We start from the raw sequence: 23,328 nt of genomic DNA on the forward strand, positions 1-23,328 counted from the left end.
GTTTCTCTGAGAGGTTCAGACTATCCCCGGGCCACCCTGGCCTCTGCCCAGGTGGCCACTGCTGCTCACCACAGGCTGTGAGGGGCATTTTACCTAGGAGTGGTTTTGAATTCTAGTCTCTGTTTTAGGGAGTGGTCTAGCCCTTTCCATGGAACTGAAGCATAAGCATATTTTCTGATTTTATTTATTTATGTATTTATTTATTTATTTATTTATTTATTTATATTTTTTGGGCTTTGAGTCCCACCCGGCAGCACTCCTGGCTCTACGCTCAGAAATCGCTCCTGGCAGGCTCGGGGGACCATATGGGATGCCGGGATTTGAACCACCAACCTTATGCATGCAAGGCGAATGCCTTATCTCCATGCTATCGCTCTGGCCCCTTCTGATTTTATTTTTTAAGCTCACACTCGGCAATGCTCAGAGCTTACTCCTGACTTTGTGCTCAGGGATCACTCCTGGGTTTGCGGAATCCTATGGGATGCTGGAGGTCAAATCTAGGGTCTCTCTCTCTCTCTCTCTCTCTCTCTCTCTCTCTCTCTCTCTCTCTCTCTCTCTCCTTTTTTGACCTTATCACACAATGATCAAGGCTTACTCTGCATTCAGGACCATATGGGATGCTGGGAATCAAATCCAGATCTCCGTCAAGTGCCTTGCCTGCTGTGCTCCCTGGCCTCAACCGGTAAAAATCACCCCACATGCTGTATCTCCAACCCCAGAGCCACTGGTGAGTCTAAAGCAGAGTTGCTGCATGAAGTAATCCAGACAGGCTGAGGGTGAAACACAGGTATTCTGGCAATCTTCTATCTGGTATCAAGAGTGAGCTGCCTGCCAGAACTGCTTTTTTTTTTTTTTTTTTTTAAGTACAGAGATCACCCCCAGGTGGGAGAGAAAGGACAAGCTGAGCCAGTTTCACTCATGTTTACATGTAAGACAATCTGTTTTGGGTAAAACCAAGCTGTAAACAAATAGATTCAAAGGAACTACTAATGATCTTTGTTTTTGGGTAAAATAAGGTATAACCTGACATCAATCTGTTTGTTTTCAGTGTATCTCCTAGAGAATTTTAACGTGCCCAGGTAGATGGTTCTATTTCTGTGCTCCTGCTCCAGGGAATGAACTAAATCAGTTCTTCAGTCTGCAGTTCTTGTCCCTATGGGGCAAGGTTGGCACATAGGGTAAAAGTGACCTCAGGGACATACTCCACGGGAATGGCACAGACAGGTCCTTGTCTCAAGGTCTGAGAAGGCTCACAACAGTCCTGGCAGATGTTGGGAGGGACCTGGGCCTGGGAAAGGGCATTGCCGATGGGCTCGGGAGCTAGGTTTTCACATTGGCTGGGACACACACAGTCCCGATGCCCTGGTGCCTCCCTGACACGTTCCCCAGGTGAGTCAAGTCCTCAGTTTGAGGTTGTGGTTCTGACTGGTCCCTGGAATGCCAACTTGTCAAGGGTACACAATATTTTTTTTTTTTTTTTTAAATATGGAACGCTTCACGAATTTGCGTGTCATCCTTGCGCAGGGGCCATGCTAATCTTCTCTGTATCGTTCCAATTTTAGTATATGTGCTGCCGAAGCGAGCACGGGTACACAATCTTTTTGAAATCTATATAGATGTTTCTTGGAAAAGCTTTACTTCTTTACATATGAGGGTTTGGTTTTTTTTTTTTTTTTTTTTTGGTTTTGGGTCATACCGGGCTACACTCAGAAATTGCTCCTGGTAGGCACGGGGGATCACATGGGATACTGGGATTCGAACAACTGTCTGTCCTGGGTTGGCTGCGTGCAAGGCGTACGCCCTTCAGCTGTGCTATCTCTCTGGCTCCTCAGGAGGGTTTGTTGCCACCCTGAAGAAGGCAGAAATGAGATGGAAGCTTCTGAAAGGACAAGAGCCAAACGGCTGGCAGCTGAAAGCTTAGGCAGCACAGGAAGGTCTCTAAGGAGTCCAGACCCCAAACTGTCCAGGAGGGAGTACACCCAGGATGGAGTGTTTACTCGAGGGCCAGTCTATTTCCATCCTGAGCCCAATGCCAGATTGGCATCCTTAGCTCTGAGGAGCCCACATCCATAGAAGTGCCAGCTTTGTCAAGACCATACATGTGAATGTACGTACACACATAAGCATCGAGGACTGAGGTGAATTACCCTACTTTTTTTTTCTTTTACGACATAAAACCTTGAATGAGGGCTCTAGATGCACCAATCCTACGTGAGACACCAGCAGTTTGTGGGCCTGGTGAGGTAGTCCTGGGTTCTTGGAGGCCTGGGTCGTGGAGATGCCTTCAGCTCTTGAGAACTAATTCCTTACCTGCAGGGACTATTGAGTCATTTCACACAGTCCAAGAATGGGGGAGAGGGACAGGGAGAAGGGCCCAGAGAAAACCCCTTTGTCCTGGTTTTAGGCAGGAAGCAGGCCACATAAAACTCCTTTTCTGGGACACAGAGCTGCTTTCATAGATGGCGAGAGAATTTGAAGATGAATATAAGTTCTGCAGCTCTGAACACACAATTCTTTCCCAGAACAATAAAAAGTCCAGCCTGGGGGCTGGAGCGATAGTACAGTGGATAGGGTGTTTGCCTTGCACGTGGCCAATCTGGGCTCGATCCCTCGCATCCCAAACCAGGGGGATTTTTGCTTTTGGGCCATAACCGGGGGTGCTCAGAAATTGCTCTTGACAGGCTTGGGAGACCATATGAGATGCTGGGGATTGAACCTGGGGTGCTGCATGCAAGGTAAACTCCCTACCACTGTGCTGTTGCTCTGGCCCCAGGAGGTGATTCTAAATGCAAAGCCAGGGGTAACCCAAGCGCCACCAGATGTGGGCCCCCCTCAAAAGCCCAGCCTTCCCTTGGAAGGGCCCAATGCTTCCAGCAGAGCCACTGGTGAGGTTGCTGATCAGAGCTGAGGGGGCAGTGATTCTGGTGACATCACTGGCGATGACCTTAAGCCCAGTAGAGGTAAAAACAAAACAAAAAAGCCAACCCCTGACATTGAGGCCTTGTTGCCTCAGGGGTGGCAGGAATATGCCCTCCAGTGCTGTCCAGGCCTGAAGAGTTTCTGCGTCACATCTCTCTAGTTTCAGGACTTTTTTTTTTGTTTTTGGATCATACCTGGTGGTGCTCAAGGGTTGCTCCTAGCAGGCTCGGGGGACCATATGGGATACTGGGACTAAAACCACTGTCAGTCCTGGGGCAGTTGCCTATGCTATCTTTCCGGCCCCTCGGGACTCTAGTTTACAGATGAACAAGTGTAGGTGGTCCAGCAGGTGAGTGGGAGGGGACCAGAACTCCGTGTGGGGGTGCAGTCCTGTGGTCTGTGGCACCCTTGGCTGAAGAGAGGCACCTGCAAAGAGCCCGTAAAATCTACGTGTGTTCCTGAGCACGGAAGGAGGCTTGCCTAACAGTCTAGTCTGCAGAATTGATACAGGGAACATGGCTCTTGGCTTAGCACTCCCACCTTGGGGGAGGCATCAGGATGCAGTGAGTTAGGGAAAATGAACCAAAAGGCCTTTAAAGAGTTGGGGGGAAAATGCGAACAAAGGATTGAAGCAAACTATCCCCTTTGTCACTGGGCCTGAGCATCAAGTCTGACTAGATGCTCCGAAGACTGGGTGACATCGCCATCTGGTGGTCACCTGGCGCACAAGCCATTAGAAGGCATGACCGGCCCAGCTACCGCAGCCAGTAGCTCCCCCTAGTGCTCTTCGTGCTTGACTCCAAAACCAAGTATGAACCCTTTGTATCCGTCAATACCTTCCAATCCCACAGATACTTGCAAGGGTAGGTGCGGTCTTTAAGGCTACACGGGAGGGAGATGGTTTTTAAAAGTCTCAGAGAAGGGTCACTGCCAGGCTGAATTTTGGGACCAGCTGCAGACCAGCTTTGGACAGGGCCCCTTATAATTACAACTTCCACCTGACACTCGCTTCAAACTAATCCTGTAAAAGGTTCTCTTACAAGCAAACATCTGCTGCTTAAAAGCCAGAAACACATGGGCTGAGGAATTATGGCGTTACGACTTATCAAGATCCAGCCATTTGCCAAGGTATATATACACATTTTATTTAAAAAAGTTTACAGTTTTCATTATACACAACTATTAAGAGGTTCTATCAGAGAAGGCATTTGTCCTGTTGACAGAAGTGCCCACTAGGTCATCACAATGCAAGGAAAAAGGTGGAAGGAAGGAGAGGGAGAGGAAAAAAAAAAAGGTGATAAAAAGCTTAGATTTCAATAAGGGCTGGTAAGTTCCTTTTCTCTTCAAGTATCACACACAGGTACCAAATACAATCAGTTAATAGAGACCATTTCTTCCCAAGCCCACAGTCAAGACGTGTGTTTGCTGAATTCAGTCTGGGTCATTTCTTGGGAGAGTGGGAACCCCCCTCTCTGCCCCTAAGGGCTGCCATGCCATCCAGGCCCAGGCATTTTGGGGTGGCATAGGGGAGAACAAAAATGGGATTCAGAAGTACAAAGAAAAAGCAGTTCTTTGTGCCCAGTCGGAAATGATTTCAGTCAACAAGGCTCTAAGGTCCGTCAGGAAGTGGAGGAGAAACTCTTTTGCTACCTCTGGTTCAGTGGCTTTCCCATGTCTAATGGAGCCTGTGGGACTTAGAAGGGTGATTCTCCCTTGAAAAATCAAACCCTAGTTCCCAGAAATGCAAGGTCAGGGAGCTTCAACCAGGAGGCTAGCAAGAGGCCGTCTTTTGTGATTCTCAGCCATCCAGTCGGAGGCCTTTAAAACAACAACCAAAAAAGCATGTGCCAGACCAAGGGCTTCAGGGAGGCTTGAGGAGTCAGTTTTGCCTGGGGTGTGTGTGTGTGGGTGACACACCTCAGGAGCTTAGGTCAGTCAGTTGGCAATTAGAACGGTGTCGGAAGTGGAAGGTAATGTCAGGTACTGCCGAGACATATGGCAACGCTGGTTGGAACCACACAGTTCCCTCGAGGAAGGGACCCGCACACCCTCAGCAGTCCTGGGGTGAGTGGGCAGCTGGTTAATGCTGCAGTTTCCAGCCTTTTCCTGCCAGCTCTGGTGCTTGGTCACTTGAACAGGGTCAGACATCAGCTTTCTGCTCATGAGCCACAAGGTGGAAAGCAGAACGCAGGGGGTTCTGAGGGAGACCAAGCAGGAGCAAGCCGCTTACCACCAGCACCACACAGATCATGTTCAGCTTTTTGACAGGCTCTGGAGGCTTTTCCGAGTGTTGTGAAGAGACAAGCCAGAAAAACTTTGGCTATTGGAACATCCCAACACTCCAGAAGCAAGCGTGTTGTCCAGAGCCCTCAGAGTCACAGGCAGGCCTGCCAACTTTTCCTATACCTAAGAGCACGGTCATCTGCCATTCCCGATCTCTAGGAGAGGGAAAGAAAGTCACTGTGAGGGGAGGCTGCTTGAATGGCCCATGCAAGGTCCATCTCGGAGAGGACAAGCCCCACACATGCACGGGACCAAGGTTAGTGCCAAGAAGGATTTGAGAAGAGAGGGGATGGTGAGAACCAGAGAGCCGTCTCAGAAATTCCCAGTCCCCAAAGGCAGATGGACAGATGGACGAGCTCCTGAAAGTTCTATTACCCCAACACCTCACTCTGGTGCACTCCAGAATGCAGGCCTAGGAACTGTGGAGGGTCTTTCTGCTCGGGAGATGGCGGATTGAGCTGGGGAGCAGGGCTGTGCACTGCTTATGGACCTGAACTGGGTTCTACTAGGGCTTGTTTTTTCTGGAGAAGACCAAAAGCAATGATATGGATATTATTGTTTGAAAGGTAATTAGAACATATAGTTTATACAATATTGAAAAAATACAATTTTTTATTGTTTGAACTCAAAATCATCACCCAGCACTTTTAAGGCTACCCTAAAGTTGCACCTACAATAATGGTTATAGCACAAGCAAACAGCTAATTCAGCAGGGAAGCAGGTTAGACAGTGCCAGCAGACCCTCCCCCCCAAAAAAAATAGTAATGAAGACAACGTGCTAGGTAAGTGTAAAGTACCCCATTACATGTTCAATAGTTACTACCATCTTCCCAACAAGCCACAAATGCTAGAGAACTCAGCACGGTTAACTAACCACGGCCCTACAGTACTGTACTTTCAATGTTGTTTGTTCAAAGAGAATCCTTTGCTTCATGCCTGTAATTAACATAAGTAAATTCTTTATCTTTTATTGGGTAAAATAATCATGCTAAAAGCAGGTTGTATTTTATGTAGACTTTCAAAGAAAAGACTGATTGTGCTTTTTGAAGGGGGGAGATAAGATAGGGAAGCTTCCAACCTCACTGACTTGAATCTTGTGACTTCTATAGCGCTTCTAAACTAAAAAAAAAAAAAAAAAAAAAAGAAAAGAAAAATCACACATCTGAAAGAAAACTGAAACTTTCCCACTGGGATAGTCAAAAACGGTCTGTTGGGACTGGCTGATTCTGCTATTGTCCGATCAACTGGCGGGCAATGCTCAGGTGAGAGGTGCTCCCCCACCACCTGGACATATGGTTAGCTGAGTCAACATCTGATCCGCAGGCACTTCCAAAGTTCTCGGTTTCCTTTCCAGAGCCAGGAGAGAACATTTCCTTTCTTCAAAACCTGTCCGACTACACCACGTCTGTGAATTCCTCCAGTCACACTCAGAGGGAAGAAAGGCTGGGTCTGTTTCTTCTGCCCATCGAGACTCACTTTGGGTCCAGGAACCTTTATTGGTTCCAACACTCACTCACTTTTTAAATCTGGAATGCGTGCTGGGTCTAAAACACTTATTTTCCTGCTCCCACAGACAAGAGGCTGCCTGGGCTGCTGCCAGGGGCAAGTGGTAGGCAGGAGGGAAAAAACTAAATCAAAACACAAAGGTGAGTCCCCAGGAGTGCCAGGCACCAGGCAGACTGCTGGGAGGTGGCGGCCAGCGCTCAGTAGGTAAAAAAAATGCAACCTGCAACCTCTTTAAGCACAACACACACACACACACACACACACACACACACACACACACACACACACACACAGATACATATACCCAAAAATAAAAACACAAAAAAGCGGACAAAAATATACCTCAAAATCTTCAGCCAGAAAAATCCCACAACCAACAAAACCACAACACCTCAAAACAAAAGCCCCATGTCCTCTCCAAATTAAAGCTCTAGAAGTGACCGACAACAGGACGAGGATGAGTGAGAGCAAGAATGGAAATCCCAGTCACTTTTCTCCTGTTGTCCTGTCCCTCCTCAAAAAGGTCTGGCTGCCAAAGCTCTATCCCGAGAAAAAGAGTCAAATTCAGGAAATGCTTCCAACAAAGGTTCTCCAGAGCAAAAACACTGGTGGCTGAAAAGCCTGGTAGCAAGAAGGGCAGGAATCTACATGTAGAAATATACTTCAAATCCGAGGCAAAAAAAAAAAAAAGTCTCAAAATTCCAATCAGCTCTCTGTGTGATACTGTCTCTACAGAAAAGGGGCCCGGGGTCCCAGGAAGCAGTAGTTGTGGTCTGACATGGTTGCTTCTAAACACCCCCAAGGCATCCCTTCCTGTTCTGAAAAAGCATTCTTCTATAGTCATGTCCAAGACTGGTACATTTGGTTTGTTTCTTTGGAACTACCACTAAAAGAAGCCCCCGTACCCTGCTGGTCTTCCTCACACCCGTCTATCAGAGTGGCTGTGCCTTGTGCCAGCTCAGGGGCGCAGAGGCTGGCCTGGCCCGGTGGATTCGTGAACACATGCATTCGGACTGCATATTGCTACCAAAGTGGAATGTGGGAATATGCTATGCACCTCAGGTTGAGAAATGACCGAGAAATCAAGATCTAAAGGGTGATATATAATATATATATATCAATGCTATTATTCATAAAAACCTTGTTTAGTAATAAAAAAAATTGCTTTGTTTAAATATGAATATTATAGTCTGCTTCTCATGGTTAGGAAATAATAGTCTTTCTGAAAAGCAGATGCTTTTTCTACTACAACTCCATATCCTGCGCCTCATCTTCTGAGAAGTCGGACATAGAACTCTCCGAGGAGCTGTCGCCTGTGCCTTCTTCCTGCTCCTTCAGTGCCTCTTCCGTCGCGTACTTCTGGATGTATTCTGGAAGGAGGCAGAGAATACAAGTGGTGAAGCAAGCTAGCCAGTGTGTGAGGAGCCCATCCAGGACCCAGTGCTATGTCAGAGAGGGCTGGGGACAGGATGATGCTGGCGAGGGGGAAAATTTTAGCATCTCCAGCCAGAACAGTTGACCAGGCCGCACTGCAGTGTCCTGTACTCCCTGTGTGTGTGTGGGGGTACTGGCTCCATCCAGACCCACAGGCCCAGGAAAGCTGGCAGAGATGCAGTATGACAAAGCCTGGTACCCTGGCCCTGGCTGCTAGCTCTCCAGCCATGGTGCCCTTGAACACCTTGTATGCTGGCATAATAGTATGTCTCCTCCAATGGGGTCATATGGGGAGACATCAGCACCAGTTTCTCTTTTCTCTGTTGTTGAAACCTCCCAGATAGAACAGGAGTAGCTACGATTTCGTGTAATTTATAAAGAACCCCACCCCCCTGGCATTTTTAGATTTGCAGTTATGTAATTATAGTTGGGTCAAATCTATTATTTTAGGAGTAGATTTTAGTCCAGACTCTGCCTGTCAGGTGTTTGAAGCAGCTGGTAAAAACAGCCTAAGTCTGCTCGGGAATAAGCTGCTCTCTGGAGAGGCTCAGCGAGTCTGAGTGATTGTGTCATGTATTATTTACCTGAAGATTTGTGCTGCAATAGATAGCCAAAGCTGAATCTGCCGGCTGGGAAGAATTTTAAGAACTGCTGAACAATCGATTAAATTTGGTCCTAGAAACTCTCTAAGTGTTTAATTCTTTTCATGTTAACAGATTACAACACAGTATTAAGAGCCAAGAGACTCTTATGCAGAAGGCAAAGAAAGAGGAGCACCTACACCACATCCTGAAGCCAAGTGCCCGCATATCCACGCAGGGACTCACAGCCACAGAAAAAGGAACACGGCAGCCACATAGGCATAAGTGCAGAAGCCACACTATGAACATGTGACAAGAGACTGTAATTGGTGACCAAATCTAGAACTTGGCAAAAGTCTAAACTTTTTTTTATGCTCGGGTTATTCCTAGCTATGCGCTCAGGAATCGCTCCTGGCTTGGAGGACCCTATGGGATGCCGGGGGCTTGAATCGTGGTCCACCCTAGGTTAGCATGTGCAAGGCAAATGCCTTATTGCCTGCGCCACAGCTCCGGCCCAAATCTAGACTTTTTCTTGGGTGGTGATAATGGGAGGGGTTGTGCCACACCTTACATCTGTGCTTAGTGTACCATAAAGGATGCCAGGGAGTGAACCAAGGTGGAATGTGTACAAGGGAAGTGCCTTACCTGCTCTGCTATTTCTCTGGCCCCCAGACTTCTGACTTAAGAGTGGGAAAACCCATTGCTCAATAACTAAAAATGTTATTTGTTAAGCAAAGATTTAACCAAACAGATCTATTTTGTCTTGTACCTGGCCATAACTGGCTGTGGTCAGGGCTTACTCGGCTCTGTGCTCAAGGATTACTCTACGTAACATAGTTTAGAAGAGGGTTTTACTTGAAACTATAAGGGGTAAGTAATATGCTCAACATGAGAATAGGAGGAGGAATGTGGAGACTTAAAAAACACACAGTAAGGGAAATGAAATGAGCTGAGTGCTCAGAAAGGGAAAGTTGAAACAACAGCATTGTGGGGTAAAGCCCTGGATACCACCCCGAGCACTAGGCGGGGCCTAGTCTCAGAATGGTCAGGTGTCCCTGCTGTCCTCCCACAGTTGTAGAGGGGTAGAGAAAAAGGTCCTGAGAGGGCAAGTTCAAAATCACTAGAAGGGAACAAAGCCCCAGATTCATCAGTAAAGGGGGAAGACTAGCCTTCAGGAGAGAGCTTGAGGCGAGGGAACAAGCAACTTCAAAATGAAAGGAAATAAACAGCCAAGTTCCTTAAAGAAATCCACGGGAGCAGACAGAGGAGGCACAAGGAAGCTAGAGCTCCCCTAGGCTGGAGCTAGCTACACTTGTGCAGGACAGCAAAGACGTCCTAAACAAGGTCAGGGCGCCTTGCATGTAAGAGAAGAAACATGTCTTTGTATCTCTAGGGGCTGCAGGAACTGTTCTGCAGCTCCCATATCAAGTACCAGCTCATCTCCTGAGGGTACGGCATCTGGCGGAGAGCCATAGGTATTTTTTGAAAAGTGTGTTTGGCCACAGAGAGATTCAGCTGTATGAATTAGTTACGAATCTGAAAATTATTATTATTATTTTGGTTTTTGGGCCACACCCAGTGGTGCTCAGGGGTTACTCCTGGCTGTCTGCTCAGAAATAGCTCCTGGCAGGCACGGGGGACCATATGGGACACCGGGATTCGAACCAACCACCTTAGGTCCTGGATTGGCTGCTTGCAAGGCAAACACCGCTGTGCTATGAATCTGCAAATTATTGATACCTACTTTTGCTCTGTTTTGGGGCCACACCCAGCAGTGCTAAGGACCTGGCTCTGTGCTCGTGGATCACTCCTGGCAGTGCTCGGGGGACCCCCTATCTCTCCAGTCTCTAAGTTTATTTAAGGTAGTTCATTAATGGGGCCGGGAAGGTGGCGCTAGAGGTAAGGTGTCTGCCTTGCAAGCGCTAGAGTAAGACGGACTGGACCGTGGTTCGATCCCCCGGCGTTCCATATGGTTCCCCCAAGCCAGGGGCGATTTCTGAGCGCATAGCTCAGGAGTAACCCCTGAGCGTCAAACGGGTGTGGCCCAAAAACCAAAAAAAAAAAAAAAAAAAAAAAAAGAAAAAGATAGTTCATTAAAACTTCATCTCAACAAAAGTATCAAACAAAAACTAGAGACACCAGGGAAGAGTGAGCAAATAAAAGGAAAGTCACTGTTTAACATATAGGTCAAATACTCCCATTTGTCTCAGACTCAGTTAAGAGGAAGACCTACACATTGAAGTTCTCAGAAGTTATTTCTACTGCTGTCTCCAGCAAATGTATCCCAGGGGTGCAACATTCCGCATTCTTAGCTGCTCTGCAGATGCACAAACTATGCTAGACATAGGCAAATGTGAATGCCTGTCATTTGTGTAGAAGGAACAGATTTTTGCGTGGACATTCACTCTTGGCTGGCACTTTATGTTTTTGTTTTTTTGGGACACACCCAGTGGTGCTCAGGGGTTACTCCTGGCTCAGTGCTCAGAAATTGCTCTGGGCAGGCTCAGGGGACTATATGGATGCTGGGAATTGAACCCAGGTCCATCCTAGGCCAGCCGTGTGCAAGGCAAACACCCTACTGTTGCTATCTCTCCGGGTCCAGCTGGCACTTTATGTACCTAGACTTCTCATAGTTTTTTTTTTTTTTTTTGGGTTTTTGGGCCACACCCGTTTGACGCTCAGGGGTTACTCCTGGCTATGTGCTCAGAAATCACCCCTGGCTTGGGGGGACCATATGGGACGCCGGGGGATCGAACCGCGGTCCTTCCTTGGCTAGCGCTTGCAAGGCAGACACCTTACCTCCAGCGCCACCTACCCGGCCCCCCCCCCCTTTTTTTTTTTTAAAGACAGCATGCTGAAGCACTGGGAAGCCCATCTTACTGGGTAAGATGCTGCCAACTATTACCTCTTCTTTCTAATGAAATCCATATTCCATCAGCACATGAACCATTTAAGAACTAGATACCATGACTCTAAATTCTAAAGGGTGAGCAAAGCAGGTCGGTACTCTTACTATTCACAGATTTCAGCAGAGAAACACCCCACGGTACTGGGGAACCAGGATCAGGCATTCGCAGAAGCAAAATGAGACTAGAAGTAACTTCCCAAAGTAAAAGCAAAGAGTATGAGTCCAAGGAAAAGCAGTTGGGAATTTTTAATTTATCAGTCTTAAAAGTTCAAAAGTTGGGGGCCGGAGAGATAGCATGGAGGTAGGGCATTTGCCTTGCATACAGAAGGATGGTGGTTCGAATCCCGGCATCCCATATGGTCCCCTGAGCCTGCCAGGAGCGTTTTCTGAGCATAGAGCTAGGACTAACCCCTGAGTGCTGCTGGATGTGACCCCCTCCCCGGCCCCCAAAAAACAAAACAAACAAAAATTCAAAAGTTGGGGCCAGAGCAGTAGGGCATTTGCCTTGCATGCAGCTGACGGGACAGACCTGGGTTGGATCCTTGGCATCCCATATGGTTCCCCAAGCCAGGAGCGATTTCTGAGTGCATTGTCAGGAGTCACCTCTGAGCATCACCGGGTATGGCCCAAAACCAAAGCCAAAAAAAATAAAAATAAAAGTTTGGGCCAGAGAGATAGCACAGCGACAGGGTATTTGCCTTGCATGTGGCCAACCCAGGATGGACCTGACATCCCATATGGCCCCCCAAGCCTGTCAGGGGTGATTTATGAGTGTAGAGCCAGTAGAGACAGGGTAACCCCTGAGCACCACCAGGTGTGCCCCCCCCCCCCCGAAAAAAAAAACAAATAACAATTCAGAAGTTTTTTTTTTTTTTAAATCTGATGATTAATGTGGTATTTTTCCACACAATCCAAGCGAACTGTTTACTGGTTTACTAAAAAACCAGGATGACTGGTTGGCTAACAAACTGAGATTATACTTTTGGAAGGTTTTTTCCATTTGGGGGCCACATCAGATAGTGATCAGGATTTTTCCCTGACTCTGCTCTCAGGGATCATTCCTGGTGGAGCTGGAGGGAACATATTCCAGGCTGCTAGGGAAGTGAATATGGGACAGATACATGCAAGACTTTATCCACTGGACCCATGGAAAGAAATATTTTGCTCTCAAACTCTTACCCGGTTGGCTACATACAAGGTCAGAGCCCTACCCACTGGTGTGTGTGTGTGTGTGTGTGTGTGTGTGTGTGTGTGTGTGTGTCCGTGTCCTTGTCTGTCCATCCATGTCCCTGTGGAGCTCTGGAAGGGCTTTGTACCCCCAAGATTTCTGAAATGGTTATAACTACTCCCACACTTCATGGTAAATCTCCCATTGTATCATCTTTCCTTTAGCTCTCTCCATCCTATCAGCCCACCAAAGGTTTTTTCCTGACCCTCAATGCCTAGCCAGAGCTGTAGGGCTGTTAACATCCATAGCATGTTAGCTTCAGCACTTCCATCTCCAGGTCAAGCTCTAGGCTTTCTCACCTTTAATTTTCTGCTTGTACTCTTCTGGTCGGTGGAGGTACATGGCTGCTGCATCACCATTGAGAGGGTCTATGGGGTTAGGATAGGCCAACAACTGGGGCAGGAAGGACTCAAATATATTGGTAAGATCTGAAAAAACAAACAGATGCATTATGCACAGAATAAGCACATTCACCTGAAAATTACTTAATAGTTTTCAAAACTGCTTACCTTCTTACATACCTAACCACCTGGATATTTCCCTATAAAAACCTGCCTCAGGGCCAGAAGATAGTACTGCAGGTATGGTGCTTGCTTGGCATGCAGCTGACATGGGTTTGACCCCACACCATGTATGGTTCTGTTCCCTAAGCTTATGATGAGTCAGGCTGGAGTAGCATCGGGTGTAGCATCGGAGAGTAGCATCCCCCCTCCCTCCCTCCTTGGGCACATTGGTAGTACTCAGGGCCTACTCCTGGCTCTGTGCTTGGGGATCACTTCTGGTGGTACAGTGAAGACCATATGCAGAACTAGGATCAAATGGAATATACAAAGCAAGTGTTTTTTATCTTTTTTGTTTTTGGGTCACACCTGGCAGCACTCAGAGGCCACTCCTGGCTCTACACTTAGAAATCGCCTCGGGTAGGCTTGGGGGACCATATGGGATACTGAGATTCAAACTACAGTCCTTCTACATGCAAGGCAAATGCCTTACCTCCATGCTATCTCTTCGGTCCCTGTTTTTATCTCTTATCTTTTGTCTCTGGCCCTCAAATGCCAGAACTTTTTATTGTTTTGGTTTTGGGCCACATCTGGCAACACTCAGGTAACTCCCAGCACTATGCTCAGAAATCACTCCTGGCAGGCTTGAGGGACTATATGAGATGCTGGTGACTGAACCTGGGTGGTCCGTGTGCAAGGCAAATGCCGTAACTGCTGTGCTATCACACAGGCCCCATAACTGCCAGATCCTAAAAGAAATGAACAGGGACCGGTGAGTAGTGGTGCTTGCTTTGTGTGAGGCCAACCTGGGTTCAAATTCCTACCTACCTAACCCATATGGTCCCAAGCCTGCCAGGAGTGATCCCTGAGTGTAGAGCTAGAAGTAAGTGCTGAACTCTGTTGGGTGTGGTCCAAAACCAAACAAAAACTCAAAAACACTGAGCATAGCATTCATAGCATTGACCTTTAGTGCAATTCAATTATTTCTAACAAGCAAATATAACCAGTGTTTCTTTTTTTCTAGATAATAAAGGCAGGAACTTAGATGTACCTCTTAAAATCATAATTGTAAGAGAGAAAAGTGCCAATTTACCCACATTAATAGACATTTAAAAACAAACATTCACAAACCCCTTGCTGCCAGATTCAGCACAAGGTGTACACAGATGGTATTTACATACAGTCAGCAAAAACAAAAGACTGCAGTCACATGGCACATTTAAAGGAAGCTGGTCTTGCAAATCCAGGTGCAGAAATACCACACATATCCCTGTGACTTCAGAAAACATGTTCTCGTCTCCAGTTCTCTGCAGGGCTCTGCTTATGTTAGCATGTTTTATAGAGAATGTTTCCGCTCCTGGAGGGAGTGCTACATTATGGTACCATTAAACTCATTCCCTTCCTCCCCTCCAGGTTTTTTGGGTCATACTTGGCTGTAATCAGGGCCTACTTCTGATAGGGCGCAGGATCATCAACCCAGGGATCAAACCTGGATAGGCTGACTATAAGGTAGGCACCCTGCCCACTCAACTTAATTTTTTTGGTTTTTGGACCACAACCCGGAGGTGCTCAGAGGTTACTCCTGGCTCTTTGCTCAGAAATCGGTTCTGGCAGGCTTAGGGGGCCATATGGGATGCCAGAGATTGGAACTTCAGTCCGTCCTGGGTGGCCGCATGCAAGAAAATACCCTACCGCTGTGTTATCAATCACTCTGGCCCTCCTCTGTACTTTCTCTCTGGCCCCTAGTCACATTCTTTTTTTGGCTTTTGGTTTTGGGTCACACCTGGTGATGCTCTGAGTTACTCCTGACTCTGTGCTTAGGAATCACTTCTAGTGAGCTCGGGAGTTTATGGGATGCCAAGGATTGAACCCCAGTCAGCCACATGAAAGGCAAACACCATCCCTGCTGTACCAAGGTTCTGGTCCTGCCTCTTCACTTTCTTAACAAAAAGGTCTGAGAGAAGACTTAATGATATTGTAAATAAATGCTCTCTAAGTGTTATCACTTACATTCATGGTGCTTCACCCAGAGGTGATTTTACTCCCCAGGGGAAACTGGCAATGTCTGGAGACATTTGGGGCTGTCACAAATGAACAGGGAAGGAGCACAGGCACCCTGTTTAGCATCAAGAGAGACGACAGAGGCCCGTGAAGCTGTCAAATATTTCATAATGTGGAAGACAGAAAATGCTTTATAGCAAATGCTCTCAACCAATAAGTATATACTACTGAGGCTGACACAGATGAGGCTGAGAAATGTTTCTCTAAAGGGCACAGCAAACAATTACGTGCTGCTTAATGAAGGGGCGATGTCTGAGAAGTGCGTCATTGGAGGCAGGATCACCTTCTGCAAACAGCAGAGCATGTGTACATAAGCCCATATGCTGCCACAACTGCATCCCAAGGCTGGTATTCTTCAGCCTTTATTGTGGGCAGCACATGCAGTACACTGCCCTGGGGCTGGAGGGCAGAATAATCGGCATCGTGGATATGGGTCCTCAGCAGATGGCGCAGGACTGTTTTGATCTTTGTGGGCCAGTCTGTCCTAAGTGCAAAACAGCCCCGCCCCACAGTACTAGAGGAACCATAGATAACAGACCATCTAATACACAAGGCTGGTCTCTTTTTTAAGACTTTCTATGAATTTATCTGAAATTTAATTACACTGAAAAAGAGCAGTTAGGTTAGTTTCCCATCAGCCAGCTCAGGACTGCAGAGTACGAAATGGGGAATCCCAGGCAGACAGCACCATCCTATACTCATGCAACACAGAGAACAAAGTAAGCTTACCTTTAGATGTTGTATTTTTTTTGTTTGTTTGTTTTTGTTTTTTTGGGCCGCACCCAGAGGTGCTCAGAGGTTACTCCTGGGTATCTGCTCAGAAACAGCCCCTGGCAGGCACAGGGAACCATATGGGACATCGGGATTCGAACCAACCACCTTAGGTCCCGGATCGGCTGCTTGCAAGGCAAACGCAGCTGTGCTATCTCTCTGGACCTCCCCACTTTTTTTGACACACCCACTGGAAGTGTTCAGGGGTTATTCCTGGCTCTGTGCTCAGGAATTATACTTGGAAGTACTTGGGGGACCACATGGGATGGCAGAGATAAGCCTGGGTGAGCCGAGTACAAGGCATACACCCTACCCACAGTACTATCTCTCTAGGCTACCTTTGTTTAAGTGTAGTGCTTGGGACACCATCTGGGGTGCTGGGATTGAATCATGGTTTGCCAAGTGGAAGGCAAGTGTCCTAAATGCTATACAATCTCCTAGGCACCCCTAATAAGTTTACTTTTTACTCAAGTTACAGGCTAGTTATTTCAGAGGGACAGGAGTTATTAATAAGCCTATGTACAGTAAGAACCCCATGTACTGGGTAACAAGTTCTGTGATCCTTATTCAAAAGCACAAAAACAAGAGCGAGAGAGCACGGTGTGAGGCGCATGCCTTGCATACAGCTGATCCTAGTTCCAATTTCAGGTACCTCATGATTCTCAAGCACTGCCAGGGATCACTCCTAAGCGCAGAGCTAGGAATAGCCCTGAGCACCACCAGGCATGGCCCCAAAACCACCACCCAAAAGGAAAACAGTAATAATCATCTGTGAGGAAAGCTGGAGAGATAGTACAGTGAGCAGAGCACCTGCTTTGCACATGGCCCAGTACCACATACGTTCTTGCATGTCTGTAAGAAATGTTCCTTGGGGGCCGGAGCGGTAGTGAAGCGATAGTACATTTGCTTTGCACACGGCTAACCCAGAATGAACCTGGGTTCGATCCCCGGTGTCCCATATGGTCCCCCGAGTCAGGAGCAATTTCTGACCACATAGCCAGGAGTAACCCCTGAGCATCACTGGATGTGGCCCCAAAAACCAAAGCAAATATTCCCTGACCCAGGAATAAGCCCTGAGCACTGCTGGATGTAGCCTCTCCTCTTATACTCCTAAATCAAACAAACAAACAAACAAAAAAAAAAACCCAAAAAACTCCTAAATCATCTGTGGGCCAGCATGTTTCCCCTGTTCTTGAGGTCCTGGATTCAAATCCTATACCCTCCAAAACAGCCCTAAGATTGGGGCTGGAGAGAGAGGACAGCAGTACAGCATTTGTCTTGCAAGTGGCCAACCCAGGACCGATGTTGGTTTGAATCCGGACATCCAAATGGTCCCCTGAGCCTGCCAGGAGTGACGCCTGAGTACTGCTGGGTGACCCAAAAACCAAAAAAAACACACACACGGCAAAAAATTTAATCATTCTGAAGAGAAACCAGAGTTGTGTGTGTGTGTGTATTTGGGAGGCCACAGCCAGAAGTGCTCAGGGGCCAAGCCTGGCAGTGGTTGGGGGGTAAGGGTGAAACACCTATATGAGATGCTAGGATCTGAACCAGTAACCACATAGGTATGCTAGGATCTGAACCAGTAACCACAGCTGCAGCCATAAGTAAGATGAGTGCCTTAATATCTGTACTAGCTCTCCAGCCCACACTTACTTTCCCCCTAAAAATGTAAGTAATACATTTAACAGACCAATAATTACTCATCATATATAAATCATTAAAAACTCTGTGGACTATGGGCCAGAAGATGCTCCAATGTGATGCTGGAAAGGAGTCCTAAGAGGACATGCCCTCCAGAACTGCCACAAGGGAACAATATGTACACCTCTTTTTTTGGGGTGGGGGTGCACACACCTTGCTCCTGTGTATGGTTCATGGACAGGCAGTTCATGGTCCACAACCAAAGTGGTGGGCCAGTGGATTTGTACCATGAAGTAAAAGGAACTATCAGCTAAAGAGTGCTGTCTTATGATATAGGAAACATAGGTGTGTAATGTTCTGCTTTTCATACTTATAATTACTGATCATTTATTTTTTTAACCATTAAAAACAGCATTTTCGTCAGCTCCTCTCCCACCCTTGCTCCCTGCCCACTCCCTAAAAAAATAAATAAATAAAAACAGCATTTTCTCAGCTAGGGACATAATATAATATGAAGAGTAGAAAAGATCTATATATATATATATATATATATATATATATATATCTCCCCTCTTTTTATAAATGAAGCTATAGAGTCCATTCCTGGCACACAAAAAATGTTTCCTGGAGCTGGAGCAATAATAGTACAATAGGTAATTCATTTGCTTGCACATGGCAGAGCTGGGTTTAATCCCCAGAATACCATATAATCCCCAAGCCTGCTAGGAGTGAACCCTGAGTAAAGAGAAAGGTTTGAGCAAGGCCAGGTATGGTGTCCCCCCACCAAAAAAAAAAGGGGTTCCTTAGAAACATGTCCTTTCTACACATGCAAGCCTTAATAAAATTTGAGAAAAAAAATTTTTTTTTTGTTTTTGGGCCACACCGGTGGCACTCAGGGGTTACTCCTGGCTCTGTGCTCAGAAATCGCTCCTGGCAAGCACGGGGGACCATGTGGGATGCCAGGATTCGAACCACCATCCCTCCTGAATCGGTTGCTTGCAAGGCAAACACCCTACCACTGTGCTCTCTCCAGCCCATAAAATATGAAAATTTTAAAAACAAAATAATACCCAACAAAACCTTTTTCTTCTCTTTACCTTTGGGTGGGCAGATTAATATGGCAGAGGTAAAAAAAAAAGTCAAAAGGTAAGCTAATTACAGAGGAAAAAACAAGGGGTGTGCAAGTTTTATAGACAGAGCCCAGGGCAGGGAAGTTACTGAGTTACAGTAGCACTAATAATAGCAACAGCTTGGCAGCAGCCAACACTCTCGACTTCCTTGTGCTGTCACAATCACACTCATCAACAAACCCCCAACACACAGAGTTTTTGGAGGGGAGTGGTGTATGCCAAAGATCAGACTCAGGTCCTCATACATGAAAAACATGCCCCCAGCCCTATATAGACCCTGCACATCACACCAGCCAATGAAATGAAATAGGAAACATTTTGTATACAGAGAAACTAAGGCACACAAAAATCAAGTAACTGGCCTAAGAGGCTATAAGCTGTCCTTCAAACCTGGGCATATGCACTCTGCTGCCTGTGCTAACAAATAAGACAAACTTTCAGTATAGTGCAAGGTTTCCACATTTCTGCATCAAAACTGCATGCCTCGGGGGCCAGAGTGATAGCACAGCGGTAGGACCTTTGCTTTGCACACAGCTGACCCAGGACAGACCTGGGTTTGATCCCTGGCATATCCTTGAGCTTGCCAGGAGAGATTTCTGAGGAGTATCCTGAGGACTGCAGGGTGTGGCCCCAAAAAACAAAAACAAACAAATCCGAATGCTTCAGTGATGGCAATCTCTTCCACACACACATTTTTCCTATCTCAGGAGTTCAAGGTTCCTGAACAGAGTCTATGTGGCTTGTGTGAATGAACCTCTATTTCAGTTTTCTTTTCTTTGGTTTTTGTTTGTTTGTTTTTGGGTCACACCCTGCAGTGCTCAGGAGATATTCCTGGCTCTGCATTCAAGAAATCTCTACTGGCAAGCTTGGGGGACTATATGGGATACCAGATTCGAACTACCATCCGTCCTGAATCCACTGCATGCAAGGCAAACACCCTACTGCTGTGCTATCTCTCCGGTCCTTCTATTTCAGTTTTTAAGCACCTCAGTTACAGGGCCAAGTAGTCTTGGGCAGTTTAGATAGCAGCATAGGGCAAGCTTGGGTCTTGTTCTGCCATCACTGCATAGGTCCTGCTTAAAGAGATCAATGGCTCAGTTGTTTCCATCACACAATAGAACCAAACTCTGAAAAAGAAATCAAGCAAGGCAACTCTATTCTCTTCATCACTTGGCACTGTTTTAGGACTCAAAAGTGGGCAACTTGGTTCCTTATTTAGGGGTCTGAGGAACTTTGAAAGATTTTATACAAGCTATAAAGAAGTGGCACTGTCCAGGTCACTGCTGTAAAGAATGGAAAGTATTCCACATCAAGCTCTTCTGTTCTGCATCTACTGTTTTCCCACATGAACACACACACATGGCCCACCCTATCAAAGTGCCTAGGGACGGCTGCGAAGCGGAAGAGCAGGAGAGGAAGTGTTCTCCGGTAGGAGAGGACAGCTCTACTCGGGGCCAGGATGAAGTAAAGCAGAAAGGCACATCTCACAGTGGCCATCACAGACTGATTCAAGAGGCCTCGGGTCAGGACCTGTGCCATCTCCTTGGTCTCTGTTTGTTGTTGCTGAAGGGGTGTGGAAGGCCATAGAAGAACCTACTCCTTCCTGGCTTTGTGATCAGGGGTCACTCCCAGCATTGCACAGGGGAAAAACCATGTGGTGCCAGATAATAAATTAAGGTTAGCTACATGGCAAGGCAAGTAGCTTAACCCGTCCTATACCTCTGGCCCACAAATACCATTTATACAAAACATTAACATTTTGGTTTTTGAAAGGAGACAAGAGTCAGACACAAGTCACCCAATCTAGAAATTGCTGTCTGCCACTATTACTGGCTTCTCAAGATTTTTTTTTCTTTGCTTTGTTTTTGGGCCATGCCAGGCAGTGCCTGGGGTGAGGTGGGGTGGGTTGTCACTAACCAGCAGGGCTCAGGTACCTGTTATCAAATGTGGCCAAACAACAAAAGGGGAGCTATAAATGCAATGTCTGTACTCCAGCCCCTGGATTCTGGGATTTTTAAAGGCAGGAGTGTCATTTATACTACTCTTCTTGCCTTATATCAGTAGTTCAAGTTCAGCTACCTCTTAAGGCATTAATGCCAACACCAGAGCACTTGTGCCTTGGTTGAGACACATGAATTAGTAATGCCTATGTAACTTTTTGTTTGTTTCTGGGCCACAGGGTGGTGTTTAAGGGTTACTCCTGGCTCTGCACTCAGGAATCACTCCTGGAGGCTCAGGGGGATCATATGGGATGCTGGGGATAAGACCTGGGTTGACTGAGTGCAAGGCAAACTCGCTCTCCAGGCCCTCCTATAGAATTCCTTTTGAGTGCTCTCAATCTTAATTTTCTCTCATTTAAAGTAGGATCACTGATTCCAATTGCTTTATTTATGGCATCAGTTTTATACTTTAGCATTGGTTGGTAAATGTGTAAAAAATCACCTATCTTAAGACACCTACTCTCCAAGGCCACATAGGTGGGAAGAGGCTGTTTGCTGGGGGATTGGGGGGAAGAGGGTTTCAGGTGGAGTTCTCTTTGCTGCAGCAGCTTTCTCCTACCCCTTTTTTCTGCTCTTTCCCCACAGCTTGGCTGTCATCATCACTTCCGCCAGGTATAGAATTCCAAGATCTCAAATGGGCAAGTGGGGAAAAGTAACCCACTTTGGAGGATGGACAAAGGGCTGATTCGGCATAACTTAACACGCTGTGGGTATCTGGCAGAGCAAATTCCATTGGGCTGAACTGTCTCTAGCAAAAGAGAAGCTTGTTTCTGACCGGAAAGCAGAAACAAAAAGCTTCACAAGGCTAATCTCAGGCCTGCACTGACTTGCTCTCTGACCCTAAGGCAGGTCTCTTCCTCTCTGCATCTCAATTTCTTCATCTACGAAAAGAGAAGTGTAATATGACAGTTCCTTATAAGGATTACACACGACTAAAAATTACTATAAAATAGGCTTCAAACTTGAAAGGACAAGACTAAAAAATATTACTACAAAAGATGACATCTGCTTAGAGTAGAAATTTCAGATACCTGTATTCCTCAAGGAATAGTATTAGTCAATGCAAATCATTATGAGTGAGGGGAAAAAAAGGCACCAATTCTAACGTGATGCTGTCTTTTACCCAAATGACTCACAAATACAGTGAATAGTTTAAAAGGGAAAAAAAAAAAAAAACAACCCAGGAGGGAATGAATCACATCTCTTATTTTTTATTCTAGGCTGGCTCATGAACCAGTGACCCTAAGTTCTTTCTCCTTCCTCTATTTCCTTTAAATGTTAGAATGGAAATTTTTGCTAAAATGTGCTGTTCCCTTTGGGTCAGAATCCTTGGCAATGCTGAGGTTACCCCTGGTAGATTTGGGAGACCATTTAAAATGCTAGAGATCAAACCTGAGTAAGCTACATGCAAGGCCAAAATTTTATCTTTTCCAGCCTCTGGGCAACCATCTCTAGGACAGCCTGCCAACCTCCAGTCTAGTCTTTATTGTCAGAAAAAGGATCCCTAGAACAATGACTTGGGGGTGAAAGGATAGAAGCACATGCTTTGCATGTGAGAGTTTCAGCAGCACACAGTTCCTAGTACAAGGAGTGAGAGCCAAGAGTAGACCCTGGCCACTGCCAGGTGTGGGGCACCAATTACCCAGGTAGATAATTTTTCATTAAGTTTGTCCTGTTTTCAAAAAAAATTATTCATAATCTGGAAGATTTTATCGAACAAATTTGTATTTCACTGTCACTATCTTCATCTCTTCTGAAAGTCCACCTCGAAATTCTAAGCTGAAAAATCACAAATATAGTCCCTAAAGATACTTGTTCTGTAACTGAACATGAAGCAAGGCTCAAAGGAAAAGCAGATAAAAGTGTTGCTCTCAGAGTTAAAAAAAAAAAAAAAAAAGATGGACAAAAATGTGGACAGAAAAGGTGGACAAAATAGTTATCAGCCCTGGTGGTCTAGAATCTGTCCCTTGAATGTCTTTCCTAGGCCCTCGATGGCGAACCTATGGCACACGTGCCAGTGGTGGCAGTCGAAGGCCTTGCAGCTGGCACGCGGGAAGGTCCACAATTAAGATATGTGGCGGGAGGCGAGTGTGCTGGTGTCTGCTTTGCAGCTCACCTGGCAACAGGGCCAGACTGGCCATTGGGAGGACTGGGCATTGTGCGGCAATTTGGGCACTCAGGCTCAAAAAGGTTAGCCATCACCTGGAATATCAACCTTGCTACTAGTATTCTTGACTTACTGGAGAAAATCAACAACTTTCTAAACCCATGGACTGACTTTTTTTTGTTTTGTTTTGTTTTGTTTTTTTTGGGCCACACCCATTTGATGCTCAGGGGTTACTCCTGGCTATGTGCTCAGAAAT

General features: G+C 46.3%; 1 protein-coding gene and 1 non-coding gene across 2 annotated transcripts in view; both read right to left on the reverse strand.

The window, feature by feature from the left end:
• Window positions 1-1,479: 1,479 nt before the first annotated feature.
• LOC125996236 (U6 spliceosomal RNA) lies at window positions 1,480-1,586 on the reverse strand. Its single transcript, XR_007491236.1, has one exon. It is a non-coding gene; the product is annotated as a U6 spliceosomal RNA (small nuclear RNA).
• Window positions 1,587-7,798: 6,212 nt separating this feature from the next.
• The window catches only part of UBE2H (ubiquitin conjugating enzyme E2 H), a 325,238-nt gene continuing 309,708 nt past the window's right edge, over window positions 7,799-23,328 (reverse strand). Inside the window, exons 7-8 of the mRNA XM_049775634.1 lie at window positions 13,159-13,287; window positions 7,799-8,078 (exon numbers count right to left, since the gene is read on the reverse strand). Coding sequence (XP_049631591.1) covers window positions 7,954-8,078; window positions 13,159-13,287 — 254 coding nt within the window. The 3' untranslated portion in view covers window positions 7,799-7,953. The remainder of the gene's footprint in view (window positions 8,079-13,158; window positions 13,288-23,328) is intronic.

The sequence above is a fragment of the Suncus etruscus genome, chromosome 1 (assembly GCF_024139225.1).
Source record: "Suncus etruscus isolate mSunEtr1 chromosome 1, mSunEtr1.pri.cur, whole genome shotgun sequence".
Classification (NCBI taxonomy): Eukaryota; Metazoa; Chordata; class Mammalia; order Eulipotyphla; family Soricidae; genus Suncus; species Suncus etruscus.